The sequence below is a fragment of the Opisthocomus hoazin genome, chromosome 7 (genome assembly GCF_030867145.1).
Source record: "Opisthocomus hoazin isolate bOpiHoa1 chromosome 7, bOpiHoa1.hap1, whole genome shotgun sequence".
Taxonomy (NCBI): Eukaryota; Metazoa; Chordata; class Aves; order Opisthocomiformes; family Opisthocomidae; genus Opisthocomus; species Opisthocomus hoazin.
In genome coordinates, this window is record NC_134420.1 from 55,922,071 (window position 1) to 55,944,438 (window position 22,368).

General features: G+C 39.7%; 1 protein-coding gene across 2 annotated transcripts in view; it reads left to right on the forward strand.

Annotated features, from left to right (window-relative positions):
* The window catches only part of DGLUCY (D-glutamate cyclase), a 47,999-nt gene that overhangs the window by 23,949 nt on the left and 1,682 nt on the right, over positions 1-22,368 (forward strand). For both annotated transcript variants that reach the window (XM_075426157.1, XM_075426158.1), the window contains exons 4-13: positions 1,780-1,933; positions 2,617-2,815; positions 5,366-5,516; positions 7,021-7,143; positions 9,112-9,309; positions 11,384-11,644; positions 12,120-12,219; positions 14,437-14,585; positions 16,686-16,805; positions 18,466-18,617. In XM_075426157.1, coding sequence (XP_075282272.1) covers positions 1,780-1,933; positions 2,617-2,815; positions 5,366-5,516; positions 7,021-7,143; positions 9,112-9,309; positions 11,384-11,644; positions 12,120-12,219; positions 14,437-14,585; positions 16,686-16,805; positions 18,466-18,617 — 1,607 coding nt within the window. The remainder of the gene's footprint in view (positions 1-1,779; positions 1,934-2,616; positions 2,816-5,365; positions 5,517-7,020; positions 7,144-9,111; positions 9,310-11,383; positions 11,645-12,119; positions 12,220-14,436; positions 14,586-16,685; positions 16,806-18,465; positions 18,618-22,368) is intronic.

Here is a 22,368-nt window from a genome sequence, read left to right on the forward strand (position 1 = left end):
GTAATGCCATCATTGTCAGTCGTCAAAGAAATTAAAAACTCTTTCTAAATTTCCCTGAACAGGGGCATGACTGTGTTGAATTAATGTATGGGTTGATCAGCATGTCCAGCTTCACTAACATTGCTTGTGAATACATTCATGAGAGATACATTATGCAAGTATATAGGTAAGCTGACATGGGAAGGGAAAAATGTATTTTCCTCTGTAAAGAAAGTAAGGATAGTTATCGGCAGGAGCAATTCATCTGTCAAAGAGTTATAACAAAGTTTCCTGACTTCAGAGAATACCTGAAAGTTACCTACAGATTCACTCTGTCAGCTGTGAGTAGTATTGTAAATTCAGTGTTGTCTGATTGAATGCACTAAAACAATAATTTTAAGATTTTGTGAATGTCACCAGCAAAGTAGAAAGCGTGTGTGGATTTCACATGGACAGTAGAGAATGAGGTTAAGGGGTAACTGAATGTAGTATTTTATTCAGTGGTGAATTTAGTATGTTTATTTAACAAAAATATATTTCTGTATTTAGCAAGAAACTATTTCTGTATTTAGTAACTTTTGCCAGTAATAAAATGAATTTTTGTGCTGAGTACTCCCGAGAGAGCAGTTTGTGGGCACATTCAGTATGCAAATACAGGCTTACCTCAGCCCTTGCTTTGCATTTTTCCATCAGGAATAGAAGTTTATCTTTTGATTTCTTTGTTAGCTTTGATGGAGAGTAAGATTTGGCTGATTTTCTACAGCCTTTTAAGGCAGATCATTGATTTCAACTAAATTGTAGCTTCTTGGATGAGAGACTACCACAATATTTAAGAAAGTGAGAGCTTCTGTTGCCTGCCTGACATCAGATATGGTAATAACTTGTTAAGACAGTATCAATACAGAACTTAAGGAACTGACGGTTTTATACACCACAGACTAGTTGTACTCCAGATTTCCTCTCTATATTTGAACAGCTGGTACTTACATGCAGGAAAATTAAAATGGCATTGGTATTAACTACTACTGTTTAGAAAATAAATTTTTGCTAAATAATGTGAGCTTTCTTTGTTGATATTCGCTGCAAAAATGTCCATGCCTTTAGAAGCTATTGCATGGTAGTAGTCAACAACCTTATAAATCAAAGTTGATTCCAAGTGAAGAAAGTGTAGCAGTTCTGTTCATTTTAGTTTTTTAAATTAGAAATAGTAGAAGTGACTGAGATTCACTGTGACAAGCAAGACTTTATTCCTGCACTGTAATTAAGTCTGGTAAACTGCAGCCCACAATAAAATTCCGTAGCCAACAAACTATAAAGAATGGGCTACGTAATGTCAGGACACCGGGAGTTTACTGCTGGACTGGCCATGATTTATAGCTTGGTATTAAATGAAAAAAAATGGTGAAAGTGTGGTATGCAATAGCCTGTCTGGATGTGTGTTAATATTTGCAGAAGTAAAGCATTTTCCCATAGAATACTAATTCCCCAGGTTAGGTAATATATTATATTTATATACAAATTTATAGAAGTGTTTATTAAAGTAATTGTGCTGGCTTCATATTCTAGTACTACCCATGTCTGCCAACTATTTTAGCTGCGAACAACTTCACATACAGAGTATATCTAGTTATAATCTAAAAACATTTCAAAAAGTTGTTTCAGAATTCTGGATTAAAAATTTCCTTGAGGTGTTTTTTTGTAGAACATCAATAGAAATCTATATAGAAAAGCTATTGTTTAACAAACAAAAAAGCTGAATTAATAACCAGTCATTCCTATTCCTACCTTACCCAATTTCAGGCTATAAGCAGGCCAACGTTGTGATTTTGCACAAGTCCCTGGCTGATGACTTTGAGAAGTTTTGCCACGCAAATGATGGACCCCTGCCACTGCTGTACAGAAGTAAACCGGGCAATTGGTCATGTCCTTCTCTGAGCAGTGGTTCTGATATCAGGTAACTATGGACCGACTCTGCTTCTCAAAGTTCTGCAGTGAATGCTGGTGGTGATTAGGAAGGTTTCATGGAACAGCCTGCTCCCACTGTCGTACATTTTGAACAAGTTTCTTTTCTTGGAGTTCTACCTTTGAATGAAAACTGTATGCGAGTATTACAGCCTAATCGTGTTGTTCTTGAGAAACAAGTTATGATAGTTGTATTACAAGTATTTCTGTACTGCAAAAGTGAAATTGTGTAGTTTCTAAATATTTTGCTGTCTGAGCCAGCAGAATTAAATAATAGGGTTTTACCTTTGTTTTATGTAGTAGTAACACAAGTGACCACATGATATTTGTAGGGTCTCTGTAATTTAAAAGATGCACTCCTGTAGTGAACACTAAAAACAAGTCCTAAAACATCTCCCTAATTTTTGAAGCCCTGAGACAAGATACACATAAGGGACATTTACCTATAAAACCTAAAAAATACCAAACTCTAACATATTCTGTTTACTGGCTTGGTTTTGTGTTGAATAGGGTGTTCCATGGTTTTTGCATGTGTTTATTCCATTGTTACTCAGAAAGAAAAGAAATGGATAAAGTAGGCTGTATCTTGTGATTTGATACTGGCTTAACATCAATTCAAACAATTCACCTCATTTTCAAAGATGACAAAGCTGTGATAATTTCCTGTTTCACTAGAAATGACTGCCTGCAGTACAGAATATACGAGCACGGAGCTTGTACCGGATCACTGAAAAGCCTAGAGGAGTATTCTGAGCAACTGAAGGACATGGTGACATTTTATTTAGGCTGTAGCTTCTCTTTTGAAAAAGCAGTCCAAAACGCTGGCATTCCCATAAGAAACATTGAGCAAAAATGTAATGTAAGCATGTATAAGGTAGGTATATGCACACACATAGCCTTTGTTTTAACTTTGCCTGTGAGTATTTGTCTGTGTTCACATTATGTGCATATACCTGTTGCTCAAAATCAGAAATTTTTTTTCTACCTGCATAGTAACTTTAGGCGTGGGCTAGTGCTGAGTGCAGAAAAATACAGAGTAAAATATGGTAAACCTCAGTGCAGTGCTTTTCTCAACTTCCTGCAAGGCCAATCTGCTTTTTTATTCATTTATGGGAACAAAGTTTTTCCTTGTTTGCTGTGGCAGCCTTTTCATTTGGATTCTGTTCAAATTTGCCTTCTCCACTCCAACCGATGACCCACGCACTATCCTGACAGAATCACAGAATGGTAGGCGTTGGAAGGGACCTCTGTGGGTCATCTAGTCCAACGCCCCTGCCAAAGCAGGGTCACCTACAGCAGGCTGCACAGGACCTCGTCCAGGCAGGTCTTGAATATCTCCAGAGAAGGAGACTCCACAACCTCCCTGGGCAGCCTGTTCCAGTGCTCCGTCACCCTCAGAGGGAAGAAGTTCTTCCTCATCTTCAGCTGGAACTTCCTGTGCTTCAGTTTGTGCCCATTGCCCCTTGTCCTGTCACTGGACACCACTGAAAAGAGTGTGGCCCCATCCTCCTGACATCCACCCTTGAGATATTTGTAAGCATAAATTACGTCCCCTCTCAGCCTTCTCTTCTTCAGGCTGAACAAGCCCAGGTCCCTTAGCCTTTCCTCATAGGACAGATGCTCCAGTCTCCTCACCATCCTCGTAGCCCTCCGCTGGATACTCTCCAGCAGCTCCTCATCTTTCTTGAACTGGGGAGCCCAGAACTGGACACAGTACTCCAGATGAGGCCCCACTAGGGCAGTGTAGAGGGGAAGAACCTCCCTCGACCTGCTGGCCACACTCCTCCTAATGCATCCCAGGATCCCATTGGCTTTCTTGGCAGCCAGGGCGCACTGCTGGCTAATGGTTAACCTGTTGTCCACCAGGACACCCAGGTCCCTCTCCGCAGAGCTGCTCTCCAGCAGGTCCACCCCAAGCCTGTACTGGTGCATGGGGTTGTTCCTCCCCAGGTGCAGGACCCTGCATTTGCCCTTGTTGAACCTCATCAGGTTCCTCTCTGCCCAACTCTCCAGCCTGTCCAGGTCACTCTGAATGGCAGCACAGCCTTCTGGTGTATCTACCACTCCTCCCAGTTTGGTGTCATCAGCAAACTTGCTGAGGGAACATTCTAACTCTTCATCCAGGTCGTTGATGAAGAATTTAAACAAGACTGGGCCTAGTACTGACCCCTGGGGGACACCACTAGTTACCTTGCCTTTACACATGTCCTGCTCTCCACACCAGGTCCGACTTACAGTCAGAATATTCCTTTTATGAGCAGTGACAGCAGCAGTTTCTCCTGCATGTGTGACAGCCACATTTTGGTTTTTTTCCTGTGACAGTAGAGCCTCTAAACTGCCTATTTGCTATGAACCCAGACCTGTTGGACAGAAGATGTTCCCAAAAACTTGAGGTGTCTACCGTAGAACTGAAAGTTATAACTGTACTCTGAAAGTTTATAGTGCAGATTTTGATGTTGGCAGAATTCCTAGCATAATTCTGGCTCCAGCAGGTACACCCTTTAGTATTAATAATGCTTAAGTATACATCTGCATGCATACAGTTTGTATGCTGTTCTACTAGACAAAAATTTCAAATTCACAGTCTTTTTGCTGTACTCCCAGTCAAAATGAAGATGCAAATTATCTCATAAGTGAGTCCTTCTACCAAGCTTAAATAAAAAAAAAAAAATACAACTATACCTGGTACCTGTTTATAACATTTCAGAATTAGGAAAATATCATAGTTTCTAGCACATCAATACTGTGAAGAACTGTACAGTGCATTTCTTCAGTGACAGGTATCATGATTTTTATTATAAAGATTGTTAAGGAACATTTTCTATACATCTCTGTCTCTCTACATGTCTTGCTTATGTTCACATGCAGCTTAGATACCAGACATTTTGTTCTAAAAAGCTGGACTGTTTTATGTCTGAATAGAAAAGGTGCTTCAGCATCCCAGTCAGTGAGGATGATGAATTCCACAGAACCGTTCTTAGGGGCACAGAAGAGTCTCTGTGAGTGGAACCAGCATGTTGCTTCTGTAGGAGCGGGTCCTGCCGGCAGCAGGACTCCCTGACCCTTGCATCTTGCAGAGCACTGTAGCTCCCCTGAATTCAAACACAGAGGGCAGATTCAGACCAAGTAGCTTTGTTGCTGTGTGATACTTTTTATTAGCTTTTTCCCGTTCCCGTTCTGTACACATTTTAGTGATCTATATGAAGAAGCTCAAGGATGGAATGCTTCACTCCTGCACTGTTGGATCTTACAAAAAAAAAAAGGATGCTAAGAAAAAAAATTGTGTTTTTTAAAGAATTTAAAATGGATGTTAGTATGCAGCCTTTCGAAAGTCAAGTACAGCACAAAGTTTTAGACTTACTTCTTCTAATACCTTCGAGGTATTATATTCTTGCTAACACCTTGGATTCTTTTCCACTGCCAGACAGCTGTCCCTTGCTACAATGTTTCTGCTTTTAGCTGCAACTTGGTAGTCACAATGAGACCTGTTCCTGAAAGCAAGTTGGAAGCAGCTGTGCTAGCAACATCTGCATTGAAAGAAGCCCATGGAGCACCAATTCACATGGGTGACCCTGGTCAGCGCTTTTCATTTTTCACTCTACATGCACTTCACTGTGTACAAAAATGAAGGGGGGGTGGAAACCATAGGAAGGGGTAGGGCTGAAACACCCGCACCAGTGAATGTTATGTTTTAATCCTTTCTAATGGTCACAAACCTCAGGGTAGAATAAAGTAGGTTTTGTATGAGCTGAACACAGAGATTTCTTGGATAAAAGATAGCTTTCCAATGTCGTTAAGTTATACGGCAGGAGTGGTTTTGGGAAGAAAGTGTAATCACATTTTTCTAAAATGTATTCAGTTTCATTTATGTGTGAATACTTTCTCGCTGTCGGAGTGACAGGGTAGCAATGATTGACAGCATGGGGAGAAGTACGCGTGGATGCATTTGGTGTCTTAGCGGATGACTGTGCAAGTAAATACTGCATTATTTTTAAAAATGCTGAAATAGGATACATTGAGCACAACACTTAAGACAGAATGAATAGAAATATGACAAGAATATATTTTTGTAAAAAATCCAGCTCAGACAAGTATAGGCCTATACTTTGCAATGGAAAACTGGAAAAAGAAGATAAAACAGGAGGCTATTTGCAAAAAACCAAAACCAAACCAAACACCTGTAAGATGAAGATAGATCGCAATAGAAAAAAAAAAGTTCCCCACTGCTGACAGAAATTTGTCAATCAGTAGGACTCATGGGCTGCATACACAGAAGGATGACATTGCAGAGCACGGGAGGAGATGTCATTGGTAACATTCCACCCCAGTAATATATTTGGTCCGAGTGCTCGAGTCTGAGGAGCTAGTAATAGGTCATTACTTTGAACAGAGCAACAAGAAGATTGGGCAAGTGAGGGTCTTCACTACTAATTTATTTTTAACAGAAAAGAGTGAATATATATACAGATTGTATAAATGAATTCCGGAAAATCCAGTGGTATATTAAAGCATCTGAAGAATTTAAAACCAAGGGAAGAGAGCAAGTGCTTAAAATGACCCAGAATATTACAAGGAGGTGTTAAAATAAAGCAAAAGACAATTTAGTGAAAGCTGGGTGAGAGCTAGATGTAGTTATCTAACCCAGAGAGGTAAAAGAGTGGTTGCTTGTTTCTCTAGCTAAAGAACATGGGAAGCTAAAGCACCAGAAATCATGTTCTATGAAGAACCCATTTTGCATTGCAGTCGTTTATTCTTGTTTGCCAGTGTTATGAATATAATTCTTCTGTTGATAGAGAAGATTTATAACATCTTGGAAACTCAGCATACACATCTAGCTTGTGTTTTGTTGCAGAAATAAAGTGAATACATTTTTACTGATGTCATCAAGTACTAAAAGGGAAAACAAGTCAGCTCAGGTTCTGGGGACGTGCACTCAAAGGCAAACTAAATATGCCACTTCTGTGGGACTTGCCACAGTTGCAATTCTAGCTTGAATGCTGTTTGTGGTCCAACCCCTTGGCTTTGCAGTATTACTGCTTAATTGGAACCTCTCACGATTTCATTTTGGATCAATTCCAGGTCTGCTGGGAATAAAAGATCTTTCCAAACCAGATTATGGAGATCCAGTTCACCTTCATCCTGATGATGTTCCAGTGTTTTGGGCCTGTGGAGTAACAGCAGTAGAAGCAGTCATCAACTGCAGTATGTACTATACTTGGAGACTCTTTTAAAATTATCTCTCTCAAGCTCTTTTTTTCTCTCTCAAGCTCTTTTTTCTAAGGTGGACTGAATGAGTTGGCTGATTAGCAGGCTTCATTTTAGGGTGAGCTAAAGAACACCCCAATCAAAGCACAAGGAAACCTTTGGCAGAACTATTTTCCATTGTGAAATACAGGCCTACCTGCAACGAAGTTCTTACTGAAACTCCATCACACTTGTTTGAGTATTTTAAAGACAAACCTTAAGCTGTGGCAGCATTAAAACATCTTTTTTTAAGCATTATTGAAAACTAGAGGGATGGGGAGGGAAGCAGCCAGAAATCTTTCCAATATGTTGTCAAGAGCTAGCAAATTGATTGACCTGGAAAAGAATTTTGAACTTTTAGGTTTTGTTCTAAAATGAAGTAAATGTGACACATTTTACATAAATGGAGCTTTGTCCTCTGCACAGAGCTGGCCTGCGCTTTATCCAGTCATTTATAACAGGCATGAACATAAAGGGCAAGAAAATGCGTCTAAACCACAGTGACAGTGTTATATACTGCTCTAAATCACTAGTGTGGAATCAAATCTCATATTTTAATTCTTACTGAAAAAGAAGCTTAATAGTCATAGGCAGGATAACTGGGAGAGCCTTGGGAGGTCACCTGCTTCATCCTTCTCTCTTGCAGGACCTACATCCTTGTGGTTCCTTGCAGATGTTTATCTACACTGCTCTCAACACTTGCTGTAAAGATGTTCAGCACTGGGAGCAGAGATATCTTTTTCTTAGAACCCCTGGTCTCCAGTCCCAAATCCAAACTGAAAGTTCTGCTCTTTCCTGTTTTATTATCTTCCTCATGCATCCTTGTTGCAGGGAAAGGAGAGAAAAAAAACTTGCCAACCTCTCTACAATCTGTTGACCAAAGTTAAAATTCTGCGACACCACCAGTACCCATACTTCAGATGAATCTGCTAGTTTCTCGCAAAGAATATTGTCTACTCACATGGTCTGGCAAACTATGTTAAACCTCAACCACTATGTTCCCCAGCTGCTTTTCAATTAACTAGCCATAGACTCCCAACAGGTCTAGCAGAGATCAAGCACATATGTACTTGTTAACGAAATATCTGCTTCCTTTTCACCATCCTAACAAAGTAAGATTTTGCTTCTACCAGTTGTGATTTATCCAACAAAACACTGATTTTGCAAAATCAAATATAATCTAGATCAAGACTTCTGGTATTAGTATAAAAACAGCAAATATTTTCAGCTTAGGGAGCTACCATGCTGTCAGGTCTAAATAAGCTTTTCGTTCACTAGGGTTTTAGATGCTACTCAGATTCCCCTTGCTAAGGCTTACTGGTCCCTTCAGTCACTACTCCTTGCCAGTTTATAGGTCTGCTTCCTAGGTCAGCAAGAGACTGCGCAGAGATGCTATTCCCCATTTTCTTAATCCGGTAAAGGACAGGTCCTAGCCAGCAGACAGTAGTTGCCATAGTTATATCACTATAACAAGGATATTCAAAGGTACAAGAGAGACACTATAGCTTCCAGCAGCGTTCTAGAACCTAGAAAATTAATTTAATCTTACAGAAACAGTATCACCAACACACTGTGCAAACTTAAGCATTAACTTGTTCTTATGTCAACGCACTAGTTTCTTCGTGCATGTCAAACCCAATTTTCAGACTTGCCAATTCCCGACAGACTTCCTTGGAGGGTACCAGTGCTCAGTACCTAACTTGCCTCAGATTTATACTAAAGATGATATTGCAGAAAAACCTGATCTCAAAGTTTATTAATTACTGCAGTGTAACTTAAAATATCACCTGTTTTTGTGGTAAAAGTGTCATCAGGTAGAGACTCTGTGTGGTTAAATTAAATAGCTTTTTGCGATTTTATCATTCTGATGTTTCAATATATTGCAATAACAATGTGTTTAAATTGAAGGTTTTTCACCCATTTTAGGGGCTCCATTAGCTTTTACTCATTCTCCTGGCTGCATGTTCATTACCGACCTAAAGAATGACAACCTCACAGTCAGATCGTCAAGAGAAGTCCCGCAAGTCCGCTGCATTTCTCGAGATCCTCTGCATTACAGTATTGTGTCAGCAGAAGCAGCCCAAAAGATAAAGACTCTAGAGACCCTAATTGGAATAGATCCAGGTAAAAGCAGAAACGCTCTTCCTTTAGTGGATTTGTTATGAGATGGATATGACCTATCCTGCTTTTTTAGGTATTCATTAAGTTCAAGAACAGAGCAAGAATCTAAAGGCAATTTAAAGATTTTTAAAATTCTTTGTGGAATACAGTGAATTAATGTAATTAGGTCTTACATTTTCTGTTACCGTACTTAATATCAGAGTCTGGACAAAACCATTCAACCTTATGGGTAATGGAATGTCTGATCTTGATGACTGTACACTGTCAAAGTACGCAGAAGCATCAATGTTTACAGCAGACTGGAGAGTCCGCAGAGAACAAGAACTGCTACTGAATAAAACTGAAATTGGTATGTAAAGTACAGGGCACCTCAGCATGCCTGGTAACAGCTACACGGGTACTCACTGTTGAGTAAATAGGACTTTTCTTTACATATACGCATGACTCCTCTGCTCCTACCAGAAAATTTGAGTAGTTGCTTGTGCTTTTCAAACATCCCTCTCTGATGGGAGGAATTACGTCAAGCTCTGCTGACATATTCATCACTGGGGTGGTGTGTGATGGACCAAAGTGACCTGATCACCACAGAAGGTTGAGGGGTAGGGCTGCATGTGTGCACAAGGAAGATGAGAGGGAAATAAAGGCAAACTGAATTACACAACCATTCCCAAAATACACACTCTGTCTGCTGTAAATTCTGATCTCAGTTTCCCATAAATTTTCTGAAATCCTCTGTAGGCAGTAGTGGAAAACAGCTTACGCCCAGCTCTCCCGAGCTCCAGGTTTGGGCTGTGTGCATATGTTTGGGTCTGTTTATTTTTACTCGCAAGGCCTCTCCTTTTCCCACTCTTGGGAGTTCAGCTTGGCACAGTGCCGCGCTCTGCAGAAGTGTAGGACCTAACTTCAGAGTTAGCTCATTTTGTTACTAAAGGAGAGTACAGTACAGTTAATGTACCCCACTTCTCAGAGACTAAAATTCCCTGCTTCTGTTACTTCAGTTTTGTTTTCTGTGTCCCCTATCTGTATGGTGCCTGTGTGTTGTGTAGGACGAATGGAGGAAGAAGTGGCAAAGGGGAAACTGAGGACAAAGAGAGGAAGGTGCGGGGCGGGGGTGAAGGCGAGAAAGATGAAGATGTGAGGAGGCTAGAAAACAACAGCGAGGGCGTACCTCTTGCTGTTGGCCCATGAACGTCAGCACATCATGCTGGTATTTGTGTTTTTTGGGAGCGCTAGGAAATCGAGAGGACTGTGCTGTGAACTTGTGTTTCCGAGTGCCGGGGAAGGGAGGGGGGATAGGAAGGGTTTGGACAACGAGACACATACACACACAAATAACACAGCGTTGCCTCGTTGGGGGCTGACCCACAAGGAGAGACATCTGTTAATATTCACCTACATCTCAAAGTCAGGTAACATGAGTCTCTACTACATGAAGTGTTGCAAGATCTTTTAGCTGTCACCTGGGTACCACAGCATTAATGGAGTTTATAAAGTCCTTTAGTAAATTATAGTGTCTCTGAAACCTCACTTCTGTGGTTAATAATTTAAGTGGAATTTATTTGGGAATTAGCTCTTCCCTAAGCAGATAGAGTTAAATAGAGACAAAAGACAGGCTTATTCATCTGAAGTCTGCATCAAAACTTCTGTAAGAACTGGGATGCTCAAATTGCAATCTAGCTTCAGTAGTTAGGCAGGGTCTAGCATGACTGTCACCATGGATCAGAGGAAAGCAGAGGGCCAAAGGAGAGGAAACAATGTGAAATAAGCTCTCAGAAGTAGAAAAAGCTATTTACACTAATACCTAGAAATGCTAGGTATAGTAATTTTCAGAGTCCAGTTAACTGCAATTCTTAACCTGGAAGCACAGCTTGTTATCTTCATTACTCATATCCTACACCTTCCTAGGTTTCCTGAGGAAATTACCCCAATTCCTGCCCTGACCAGAAGTTTTTATTTATCTTTTTTTTTTTTTTAACCCATTTTACATCGTTAAAGTATGCAGGTCCACCCACACAGAAACTTCAAGAGGAGAACGTTATATTGAAGCATACTGCTCTCTTTAAAAACACTTTTATAGGAGACCGGGGCATAATTCATCTGCAGCGCCAGGACGAGCTGCTGAAGGCTTGCCTGTCCATCTCCCATGCTCGGTCGGTGCTGATAACGACGGGGTTTCCCACGCACTTCACTCATGAGCCACCAGAAGAGAACGACGGGCCCCCGGGAGCCCTCGCTATTGCAGCTATACTGCAGGCCTTGGAGAAGGAGGTTGCCATAGTGACAGATCAGAGAGCCATGAGTCTGAATAAAAAGATTATTGAAGAGGCTGTTCAACTAGGTAAGACACATGTTTCTTCAGTTTTTGTCTTGCCAATGTGAGCCAAGGTTTGCTTCAGTTAATCTCGCTGTCACTTTCTACAGGATTTTTTTTTTTTCCCTCCGGGGAATGAGCCAGAGTTCACCCTCTAAGCGCTGATCAGTGTTGCTACGATGACGTTTTGTTAGATCTAGCTGGTATCAAGTTAATGCTTCTGGGTCTGGGTACTGATTCTGAATTAGTTGTTTGTGACGATTTCTGGATGTCTGTTCTTATTCTTGAAGACCTGTTTTCTATTGCAAGGTCCCACTTACTAACACTAACATCCATGAGTTTAAATTAAAGTAAGGATGCAGGGAGCTTATCAGGAACTGTGTAAAGACATTGAGTCCTTACTATTCTAACTGTTCTGCTTTCTTTTGTTTTTTTCAAGTTACTCAAAACACACATTAAATAAAGGTACAGAGTGTCTGAATTGTATTTTGCTTTCCTGTAGGAATCCTGAAGAGACCTGTCCCTCTATTGAGTTATCAAAGGGAAAGTGCTGATTCAGCTTTAATGTTTTTGTGTGAGAAAGGGAATCCCAGAAGACCTAGGTATGCGTATTCAGTTTTTAAGACTGGGTCACACCGCTACTGTGTAAAGTTATAATAAAAATAATGACCATGATTTAAGAAGGTGTAAAGGTTACAAGTAAATCCTTGAGACTTGGAAGGAATAGAACAAACTTTGAAGCCAAACATTGATATTGGAGCACACTTAGAGTACAGAATTCCACATTATTCGGCAACTACACGTTTCTGGAGTGCAAAAAGAGAAACAATACTTCATATATCAATAGCTCTTTTCCTCTGAAAAATTTTGGAAAGCTTTTCAGCTGTTGTTCCATAGATATATATACATATACACAATACATTATTTTTACCTTAAATCAGTGAGAAAATCAGAAAGGGGAAATATTGTATCAGAGTCAGTGAAAGAGCTAGGAAAAGAGCTGTGGAGTGTGTTCACTTTCTAGAGCTCTGGCTCAGTCTGACAACTGCGGAATCTGATCAGATGTAGTGAAATGTCAAGTGTTTGTAATAGTATGAAAGTGATCCTCCTATTGTCTTTAGACAGCCAAAGCCAGAGTTATAGATTGAACATGCACTTCTCAATATTGATTTGAACTGTTTGCATATGCATTGTTGAGTATATAATGTTGGGCAAAAATTCAGATTTAGACAAAGTGTGAGATGAGGGTTAATGCCCTGGAAATTTTGCTAAGTAGCTGCACACACATTTCATTACTTAGCAGGCAAGTTACATTTCCTTTAAGTAGGCATACATTGCTCAGTTTTGTTGATCTTTCCTTGTAAAGCATTTCAATATAGTTGCCTTCAGTTTGTTCTCTCCGATAACAAGATCTTTCACCCTGGTATTTGCTTCATCAACTTACTCGATTCCCATTTCTTTCCGCAGGTTAGTGTATGCTATAATTATATGGTGTAATAATATGTATGATACCATCTTCATTTTTATGTATTGTTTTAAAAATCTGTTTTATAGCTATACATAATACAATGACAACCAGTTTCTATTTCAGTTGATGCCACAGTCCCAAAAAGCTAGCGTTAGTGTTTTTTTAAAATAGACAGCTAACCTGCTTAAGGTCCCTGGAGTCACCATAGATACCCACCCACAAAAGAATAGAGTAACTCAGCAGAATTAGTAACCTCTTGACAGTAAAATTGGAGAAACAGAAGCAAAATAATTTACTTCTAACATACAGTGGCAGAACTGAGTACTAAAATTCTGCTTCAAAGATAGGACATCTGCAGTACATCTGTCTACTTTCACAACTAACAAAATAGCCATAGACTTAAAGAAAAATACCCCAAATATAAAGACCCAAACCCAAAGAACTCCATGACTAGAAACAAACAAACATTTGCCAAGCAACATACTTTAAGCAGAGACTGTATTTACACTAACAAGGATTTAGATGATCATTAATTTGCCACTTCTTTGTTTTCTTTGAAAACACTTATAGCAATGAATGTCTTACAAGATAATACATAAGTATTTTAACATGAAACAGAGCACAGCCAGATGGCTGACCCGAGGGTTGTGTTTTGGTTTCGGCTGCCGCCGGCAACAAAAGCGCCACGCGGCCGCCCCTCCCCCCGCCGGCGTGCGGAGGAGAATGGAAAGACAAAGGCAGAAACTGGTGGGTCGGGATAAGGGCAGTTTAACAGAACAGCAAACAGAGGGAAAACAGGAACAACAACGATACAAATAAGGAGAAAACACAACAACGAACCGTCCGGTCCAGACAGCCGCTCTCCCGAAACAGGACCAGCGCCGCGCCCCCCCAAGCCGCGAGTGCGTTCCCGCCGCGCCGCCCCCCCCCCCCCCCCGGAACCCAGCCTGACGGCACATGGTATGGAATACCGGGCTCTGATTGGCCAGGTGGGGTCAGCCCCCACCCCCCGGCTGTGCCCCTTCCTGGAGTCTGGTGAAAATTAACCCTGTTCTGGCCAAACCCAGGACAGGTTGCTGGTTAGAAGGATTGTAGGAACTTCTCCCTTTCTTGATGGCAAATGCGGTTTGAGGGAGTTTAACTAAACTAGAGATAAAGAAACTAGAGTAACCTTTGAAAATAAACGGTAGAGAGCTACATTCGGAAATAACAGAACAATATCTGAGCTTTACCTTGAATTCCAGATGGTCAAAGAGTAGAACCAAGTGCAACAGGAGAAGCAGTCAATAGAAGAGTTTGCTAGGTGAGAATCACAGCCCTGACGACTGTTTTTTCACTCATCTCTAACCAGATTTGATCACCTGATTGCAATAGAGCGTGCTGGGATGGCTGCTGATGGCAATTATTACAATGCCAGGAAAGTTAACATTAAACACCTGGTGGATCCCATAGATGATCTATTTTTAGCTGCACAAACCATTGCAGGAGTCACAACAACAGGTATGTGTGAGTTTGTGCTATGTTCTCAGAAGCAAGAAACAAGAACTCGTACGGGAAGTGAAGAGGAGCAGGAGGCAGGTGCTGAGTAACTGCTTGTGGGCTACAGCTGTTTGTCGTGGTTGAATTTAGAGACTGTTGCTGGAGGAAAATTAGAGGTTTCTATTGCAGGGTTCTTGCGACCAGAAAAAATGAAAGGGTTGAATTCAAAGTTATTTAAGAACAAAAAAGCAAGCCCAGATGTGTGTATTATCGATACATCTGTGTGTGTGCATACATTTCTCTAAATGTAGTTTTTGACACTGACTTTATTCTGTATTTTGTGGGGGAAAGGTAGCATAGAAAGCAAATGACTACTGGATGGAAACATTACATATTGAAATATTGTGGTTATTTTTATGATTGTTACACCTGTGTTAAAACAGCAGTCTGGGTAGAATCTTACTTTAGATCACCTTCTAGCGGTACATCCTCTTGAGCAGAGAGTGCATATTTGCATCTGTTCTAACAAAATATACAGTAATAGTCTTTAAAGGAGTACATTGTCCTTCGTGCCAAAACTGCCTTAGCATTGACTAATACATCTAATAAGAGTGCTGTTGTCAACATGGTGCTCCTCTCTTTTGTTGGTAGTCCTTTTTTTCCCTTAAAAATGACTAGTATCTGGTTTTGAAAGAATATGGCACAGATCAAGGATTGCTAGATGTATATGACATGTTGTTCTTGTACAATCAAATGCTTTGTGCTACACTGTGTGCCCCAAAACAGAGTTAGGAGATATGTAGTCTATATAAATATAGAAACAAGTGTCCACGCCAGCCTGATTTCGGTCACGTCAGAACATGTCTGCTGATCTGACTTTTTTTCTTCTTGTGCTGTGGCCTCACTCCGAAGTATTACCAAAAGCACTGTAACTGTGATTTCTCGGTAGTGATGTTTTCAAATGTTTCCACAGAATTTAGAGAGTTCCTGCAGAACTAATGCATAGTCTGATTTCACTGTATTGGAATCATTGAAAAGCTGTGTATCAGAGGAGTTCACTGGTATTTTTCATATTATCTTAAAACTTGTAATACATTTTACTTAGATTTAACCCCAATGTTTGTCCTGTTCCTAAGGAATGACTTTCAACGTTCAAAAAGCAGCACTCTAGATGGCACTCTGTTGGCAATCTCAGCAGAGAAGCTGAAGATTGACTGAATAAGGATAGAAAAAATTCTCTTTCATAAAGAAGTTTAGCAAAATGCCTCAGAACTTTATCTGCTGCAGTTAATTTCAATTATTTTGTCCCTGATCTTAGACTGTTGATACAAGGACTTGCTCTCTCCAGCTACTTGGGTGACATCACATCCTTATTCCTTTAATAAAAATACCCTAATCTCTTATAATAACTCCCAGAGCAGCTCAAAGTATATTACTGATTTGGCGGAGTTTGGAGTGTTCTGCACAGTGGGAATTTGAATCTGTTCAGCAGAATTTAGTTTGTTTTAAACATTCTCTAAATAGTCAAATATACTATGAAATGTCATTAATTAAAAATACAATGAGCTTGTGAATTAGAAGAAATCATACACTTTTGCTTATCTTTCTGCAATAATTGCTACTTGTAATCTCTTTTTTGAATTAAAGCTTGTAACAAGCCAAAGTTTTCTATGCTTGCTGCATTGTAGAATTGTAGGCTAATTTCTCGGGTTTGTTATGGATTTGGTGCCTATCGTCTTTCTCTATTTGTGCTCACGTGCTTCTGATCATGCAGTACAGAGAGCACTGACGTAAGGCCTTCCGCAAGCAAAGTTTACTATCTTAATTCTGTCTGCAGTTCGTGAGCGCTTGCTAATATTGATTTCTTTCGCCTGCACCAGTACAGCACATATCACGTATACACACTTGCAGATTAGCATGTGATAAAGTGATGCTACCAGCTATTTCATTCACAACCTCCTGGGTTTTAGACACTTTTTGATGAAAAAAGGATTAATGATCTCGCGTGGAGCTATGAACTGTCATGGCAGTTGGGAAAGGCACTGGATGCTTTCTGAATGGATTATTAGTGGTATGCATCATGGGTCCATGCTCATTTGGTCTTCTTTTCTTTTCATAAAGGTGTTGGAGATGGCGGAAATGAATTGGGAATGGGCAAAGTAAAAGATGCTGTAAAGAAGCACATAAAAAATGGAGATGTTATAGCTTGTGATGTTGAAGCTGATTTTACGATTGTAGCTGGTAAGGGGATTTTTTGGGGAATGGGGGAGTTGTTGATGTTTGAGAATAGAATTGAAAAGAAAACGTCTGTCTTTCCAACTAATTTGTATTGGCCCTTTCTTTGTATGGCCAAGTCATCATTAGCCAACAAATCTGTCTCAGTATTATGTCCGTTTTCTGGATAGTTAAGCAACTACAGCTCCCGCAGGAATGACTGAAAATTGAGGCTGTTCTGTGAAGAAAGTACATTTAATTGGAAAGAGTTGGGCAAGTCCTGAATATGCTTGAAAAATCACACCTTAAATAAAATAACAGGGAAGGCTGCGTAAGTGACCTGTGTGCAAATGAAAATGTCTACACACATATGAATTTAGAGTATAATTGATGAGCTTCTGTGGGTGAGACCCTGTCAGGCCTGGATCAGCCGTGTTGCTCTTACATGAAGAGATGATAAGCCCTGTCAACAGCCATTCGCAGACAGATGTACATTCTTAATGTACAACAGAAGTTGAATGCTGTAGTTGAATTTCTCTTCTACCCTAACGTCTTAACCAGCACGAAACAAAATTCACAGTGAAAGTGATGTGTTCAGCCAGGAGCAATTTATGAACTGGGCGGTCCCTGTTGTACTTAGGCTCACATTTCTAGGTTTCTGACCTAGGCATCTAATGCTCTTGATGCTAAAGCAGCAATCTAGGGGGAGAAATGAGAGTGTGGCAATAATTAAGTCTACTTCTTATGCTCGTATGTATACAGTATCTATGGTGGCTCTTTTGGCGATTCTGATGCTTTTTACTTTGAAAGCAACTGCCACACCCCAACCCTGCAAAGGGAAGTGAGGCAGAGCTTTGAATATGCTTAAGTGTAGAAAACTGCATGCACTAAAACAAGTTCCACACTTTCTGAAAATTTTGCTATTCTGCGTCTCTGGAAAAAGTTTCAGGCAATAGAGAGGACTTCTCACAGCAAATTTGTGAATGTAATGATTTCCAGTAGAGTCTTGCCAAGGAAGCTGTCCAACAAGACTGTGTGGACTGATTTGATAACAGCATACAGAAAATTTATGGATATTAACTATGTTAGAATGTCTTTTTGTGTACGATACTTAACCTCAAGGACACATCATGAAGACACAATTAGTTTCACCGTGGCTTCATATCTTATAAAATAGCTGAACTCTTTAATCAGTCATCATTTGTGACCAAAAAGAGGTTCTTTGCAATGGTCCAGCATTCTGTTATAAAATCTGACACCAGTGAAAATTTGCCTGGTTGAAATTACTTTGTCAAAATCTTCTACCTCTGTGTGGTTAAAAGCAAAAGACACCAGTCTGTAACACAGCTCTTCACAGTTCATGGCCTTCACGTTAAGCCAAGTGGAATTGTGTTGTAGAACATCTGAGTTTTTGCTTTGTTGGAAAGACAAACCACAAACTAAGCTAGATGGAAACTTGCAGAAATTCAATCTGAAATACTACTGAAACCATTTTAATATGTTAACCAATTTCTGAAATAAACCTTCCAAATTCATGTCGATATTTAATTTGTGTGCGTGTTCCATGTCACCATCACTACACAAGGTGCAGTTGTATGTGCCTAATGCCTCGTGCAGGTGAGGTATCCTTGCAATAACTGTTGTTGGGTTTTTTACAGCTCGATTTCATGGTGACATTCTTTTGCAGGGGTCTCTAACTGGGGAGGCTATGCCATTGCTTGCGCTCTGTATGTTCTCAACACTTGTGAAATACATGACCGCTACCTGAGGAAAGCTGTTGGCTTTCCACAGTTAATGAAGAAGATGGTCTGGCTATCGGCGCTTCCATCAGTTACTAAGGTAATTTCTGTAAGGCCAAGGAGTTGTGACTTGCTTGTGACATGCAGAAGGAATTGGCAACCAGCCACCAAATCCTGGCTAGTCCAGTTCAACTGCTTACCTTCACCTGGTCTTTTGGTGACTTTGGGGAATCCCTGGTGAATGAGCAGCCACACTGCATTTAGAATATTCTGCAAAGGATTCAAGACAGATAGAACATAAAAATCCTCAAAAATGAATGTATTTATGTGCTGCGACTTCAAGCATAAGACAGTGCTACAATATATGGACAAGGCAAGAAATCCTTCTATTGTGATACAGTGAATAAAATTCCCCGTTCACTTCCTTAGCATCGTTCATTATTTTATAGATCTCTATTGTATCCTCCGTTAGATATCTCTCTTCCAAAATCAAAAGCCGTAGTTCTAATACAGAAGCCACTCCATACTTCTGATCTTCACACCTTACTTCTGATCTTTCCACCTTTTCTAGTTATGTTAGAACCTTTCTATAATTAGTTGTGAATGTTTCTGAAGTTGGAGAAAGACTTGCAGATGAATATTTTAAAATGTTTTGACTGATGCAGCTCTGAACAGTGTGATATTCTGGGAATGCAAACATTACAGACAGAAAAAGTAAAATAACCCAGAGGGGTGAGAAATGACTGTGATCTGTGCTCCTCTTGCTAAGCACGTGGCTCTACTTTTAACTTGACAGTGTTTAAAAAAATATATATACACACACTCAATGATGCAGTAAGGTTTGCGATAACTTGGGAACTTCAAACTTCAGTTTTATTGGCAGAGTACTTGTACAGAAACTTGGACAAAACCCGTAAGTTTGTGACCTCCAAGAATGCGAAGCAAAACATAATCCAGCTACCATAGATATTGCCCAAAACAGGGGAGTATTTCTGTTTCATGTTCTGCATGAAATTCCAATATAGCACCTCGTAAGTACTTTAGAGTAGGTCTTAGGGTTTTTTAATTCCTGCTATTTAGATTTTCCATCTAAAGGTCATGAAACTGAAACTGACCCCAACATTCAGCATGACCATGTAGCCACTTATCCTTTGACTTAACAAAGCATATGGCACCTTTCAGTACAACCTTTTCCAAAAATAGGTTAATTACTTTTCAGGTTTTTTTCCAGTTACATCTACTATTTTTGCCCTTTAAATTAACATATCCTAAAAACTACTATGATAAAAATTCCTAGTAATGAGGCACTGTAATTGCGATATTGTGTACAGGAAATCCTTCTTGTTTTTGTTTTACTAAGCTTTACAGCTGGGAATATTGATAATGATCCAATAATGGGCTGTTGAAAATGCAATACTAAAATCTATTGAGATAAAATTAACGGAACCAGTTTTGTGGAGGAGTCAAAATTACAAAACATCTGAAGAGAATATGATATCTTGAATTGTAAATCACTCAACTGTAAACAGTGCAGAAGATTGAACACATTAGTGTTCGCACACTCTACTAGTATAAAAAAAATTCATACCATTTATGTTTATATGGCTACTTTCTGCCCAATCCAGCTTCTTTTAATGCTGTAATAGTTACCCAAGTAAGACAAAGAGCACCACCATGCATACCCACCTCGGTGTTTGTATTTGCGATTGGAAAGAAGACATTTGAAGGAGTGCCTAAGCACGAAATGGCTTTCTTATAATGTGTTTTATTTTTCTTCCAAAAATGGCATTCCTTCCTTGAAAACTATAGATCATAATTACTAAATGAAGTCTTCCCCTGAAGCACAAAGATTACCTTCTGCAGCCTCGTGTTGAAGTGGTGCCAGGACTGCAATGCAACAGGCCACAGAACTGTACAGCTCTCCATTCCCAACGAACCGACCTCCAGGATTGTTCCAAGTGCATGGATTAGTCTTGATGTGTATTTTAATAGGAGATACTGCAGAGCATTTGTTCCTTGTTGGGAACCTGAGGAGCAAGAAACAATTTGATCAAAGCAATCTTTACTTACCTTTCGGTTGTGGAGCTGAATCATAATTATGTTGGTTAAGACAATATTGGTTTGATTTTTCAGATTTTCATGGTACTTTTATACATAAGTGACTGTAGGGAAATATATTAATTCATACACATCCAAATGTAGCTGATGATGCTAAACATTCTACAGTCAGCTCTGCATTTCCTTGCATCTCACAACCAGGTTAATATGTCAGGCAGTTGTTCTTTTACTGAACTCTTTATTAATGGTAGGAAATGCACTGTATAGTATTTATTTTCAAAGTATGACCTATAAGAATATGACTTACTTTATAAATGAGCAATATATAAAAAATGTGACATTTGTTTTCGTGTTATTTGTTAGCTTTGTCATTCATAAGGGAGTGGATTTTTTTCCTGAATAAAGTGAAAATTAATGAGTTCTCTTTCTATTAATTTGTTTATTTTTCTGGTTACCCCACTCCCAATATAATTATTTACTAAAGAGAGAACTGTGAGCAAATTGCAGCACTTTACAGCTCAGGAAGTGTGCTGTACATTGTGTGTGTTCCTTACAAACGGAAACAATAGCATTTGATCATAGAATACAGTTTATCAGGCAAAGTTATATAGTCTTAAGCCAGCAAGCCTTTTTTTCCCCATGTAAGCAGATCAGAGAGCTCTAACATGTAAATATGCAGGAGAAATTATTCAAATTAGAAAGAACATTTTGTGTATCCAATCCAGGTCTCTCTTCTGCGACACGAGAGATCTAATTTGCACTTTGCAAATAGACACCCAGTGCTAATAAAAACCTCTCTCATGCAGAAAGATCAGGTGCTCATATGTGCATTCATATTGTCATGGCTTAACCTGGCAGCCGGCAACTAAGCAGCAGCCAGCCGCTCACTCACTCCTCCCCTGCCCCGTGGGGTGGGGAGGAGAATGGACAACAAGTAAAACTCATGGGTTGAGATAAAGACAGTTTAATAAGACAACAAAGGAAGGAATAATAATAAATATGCAAAACAAGCAATACACAATACAGTTTTTCTCACGGCCTGATGACCAATGGCACAGCATGTCCCCGAGCAGCGATCGCAGAATTTGTGTATTTCACAGATTTCGCAGAGCTTGCCGAACTCACAGAGCTTGCCGAACTCACAGAGCTCGCTGAACTCAGGGAAAAGTTCTTGCCCCCAGCCTGCCCCCATTCATAAGCTGAGCATGATGTCTACGGTACGGAATATTTCCATTGTTCAGCTTGGGCTAGCTGCCTGGCCGTGCTCCCTCCCAGCTCCTGCACGCCTGCTCATTAGCCCAAAAACTTCAATGTTATCAACATTCTTGTCACACTAAATCCAAAACACAACAACTACTGGGAGGAAAATTAACTCTATTCCAGCTGAAACCAGGACATGTATAGTTGCTGTATTGTTACGTAATGTCAATACTGACACCGTGTGACTATGCACACTTTTTCTTTAATGGAAAACCAGTGCCTCCTTAGATGCAGCTAAGAACTAGGATGCAATACCAGAAAATACATGACAAATGTTTATACAGTGCATTCAGAAAACAGGTTACCAAATTCTACTGAATTCTCTGCTAAATGACCATGCAAGGTACACTTTCCTTCTTTCAGAAATGTTTATATTTTGGCCATGTACTGTGTGATGTAAAATACAACCATATTGTGTCTAAATTCAGATCTAAAGCTATTGTATTCTTTATTGTTTAGAAGTCTTCCTAGAAAAAAACCCCAAACATTTAATAAGAGAATATTAGACATTCTACCTTTATAATTTTTTCATC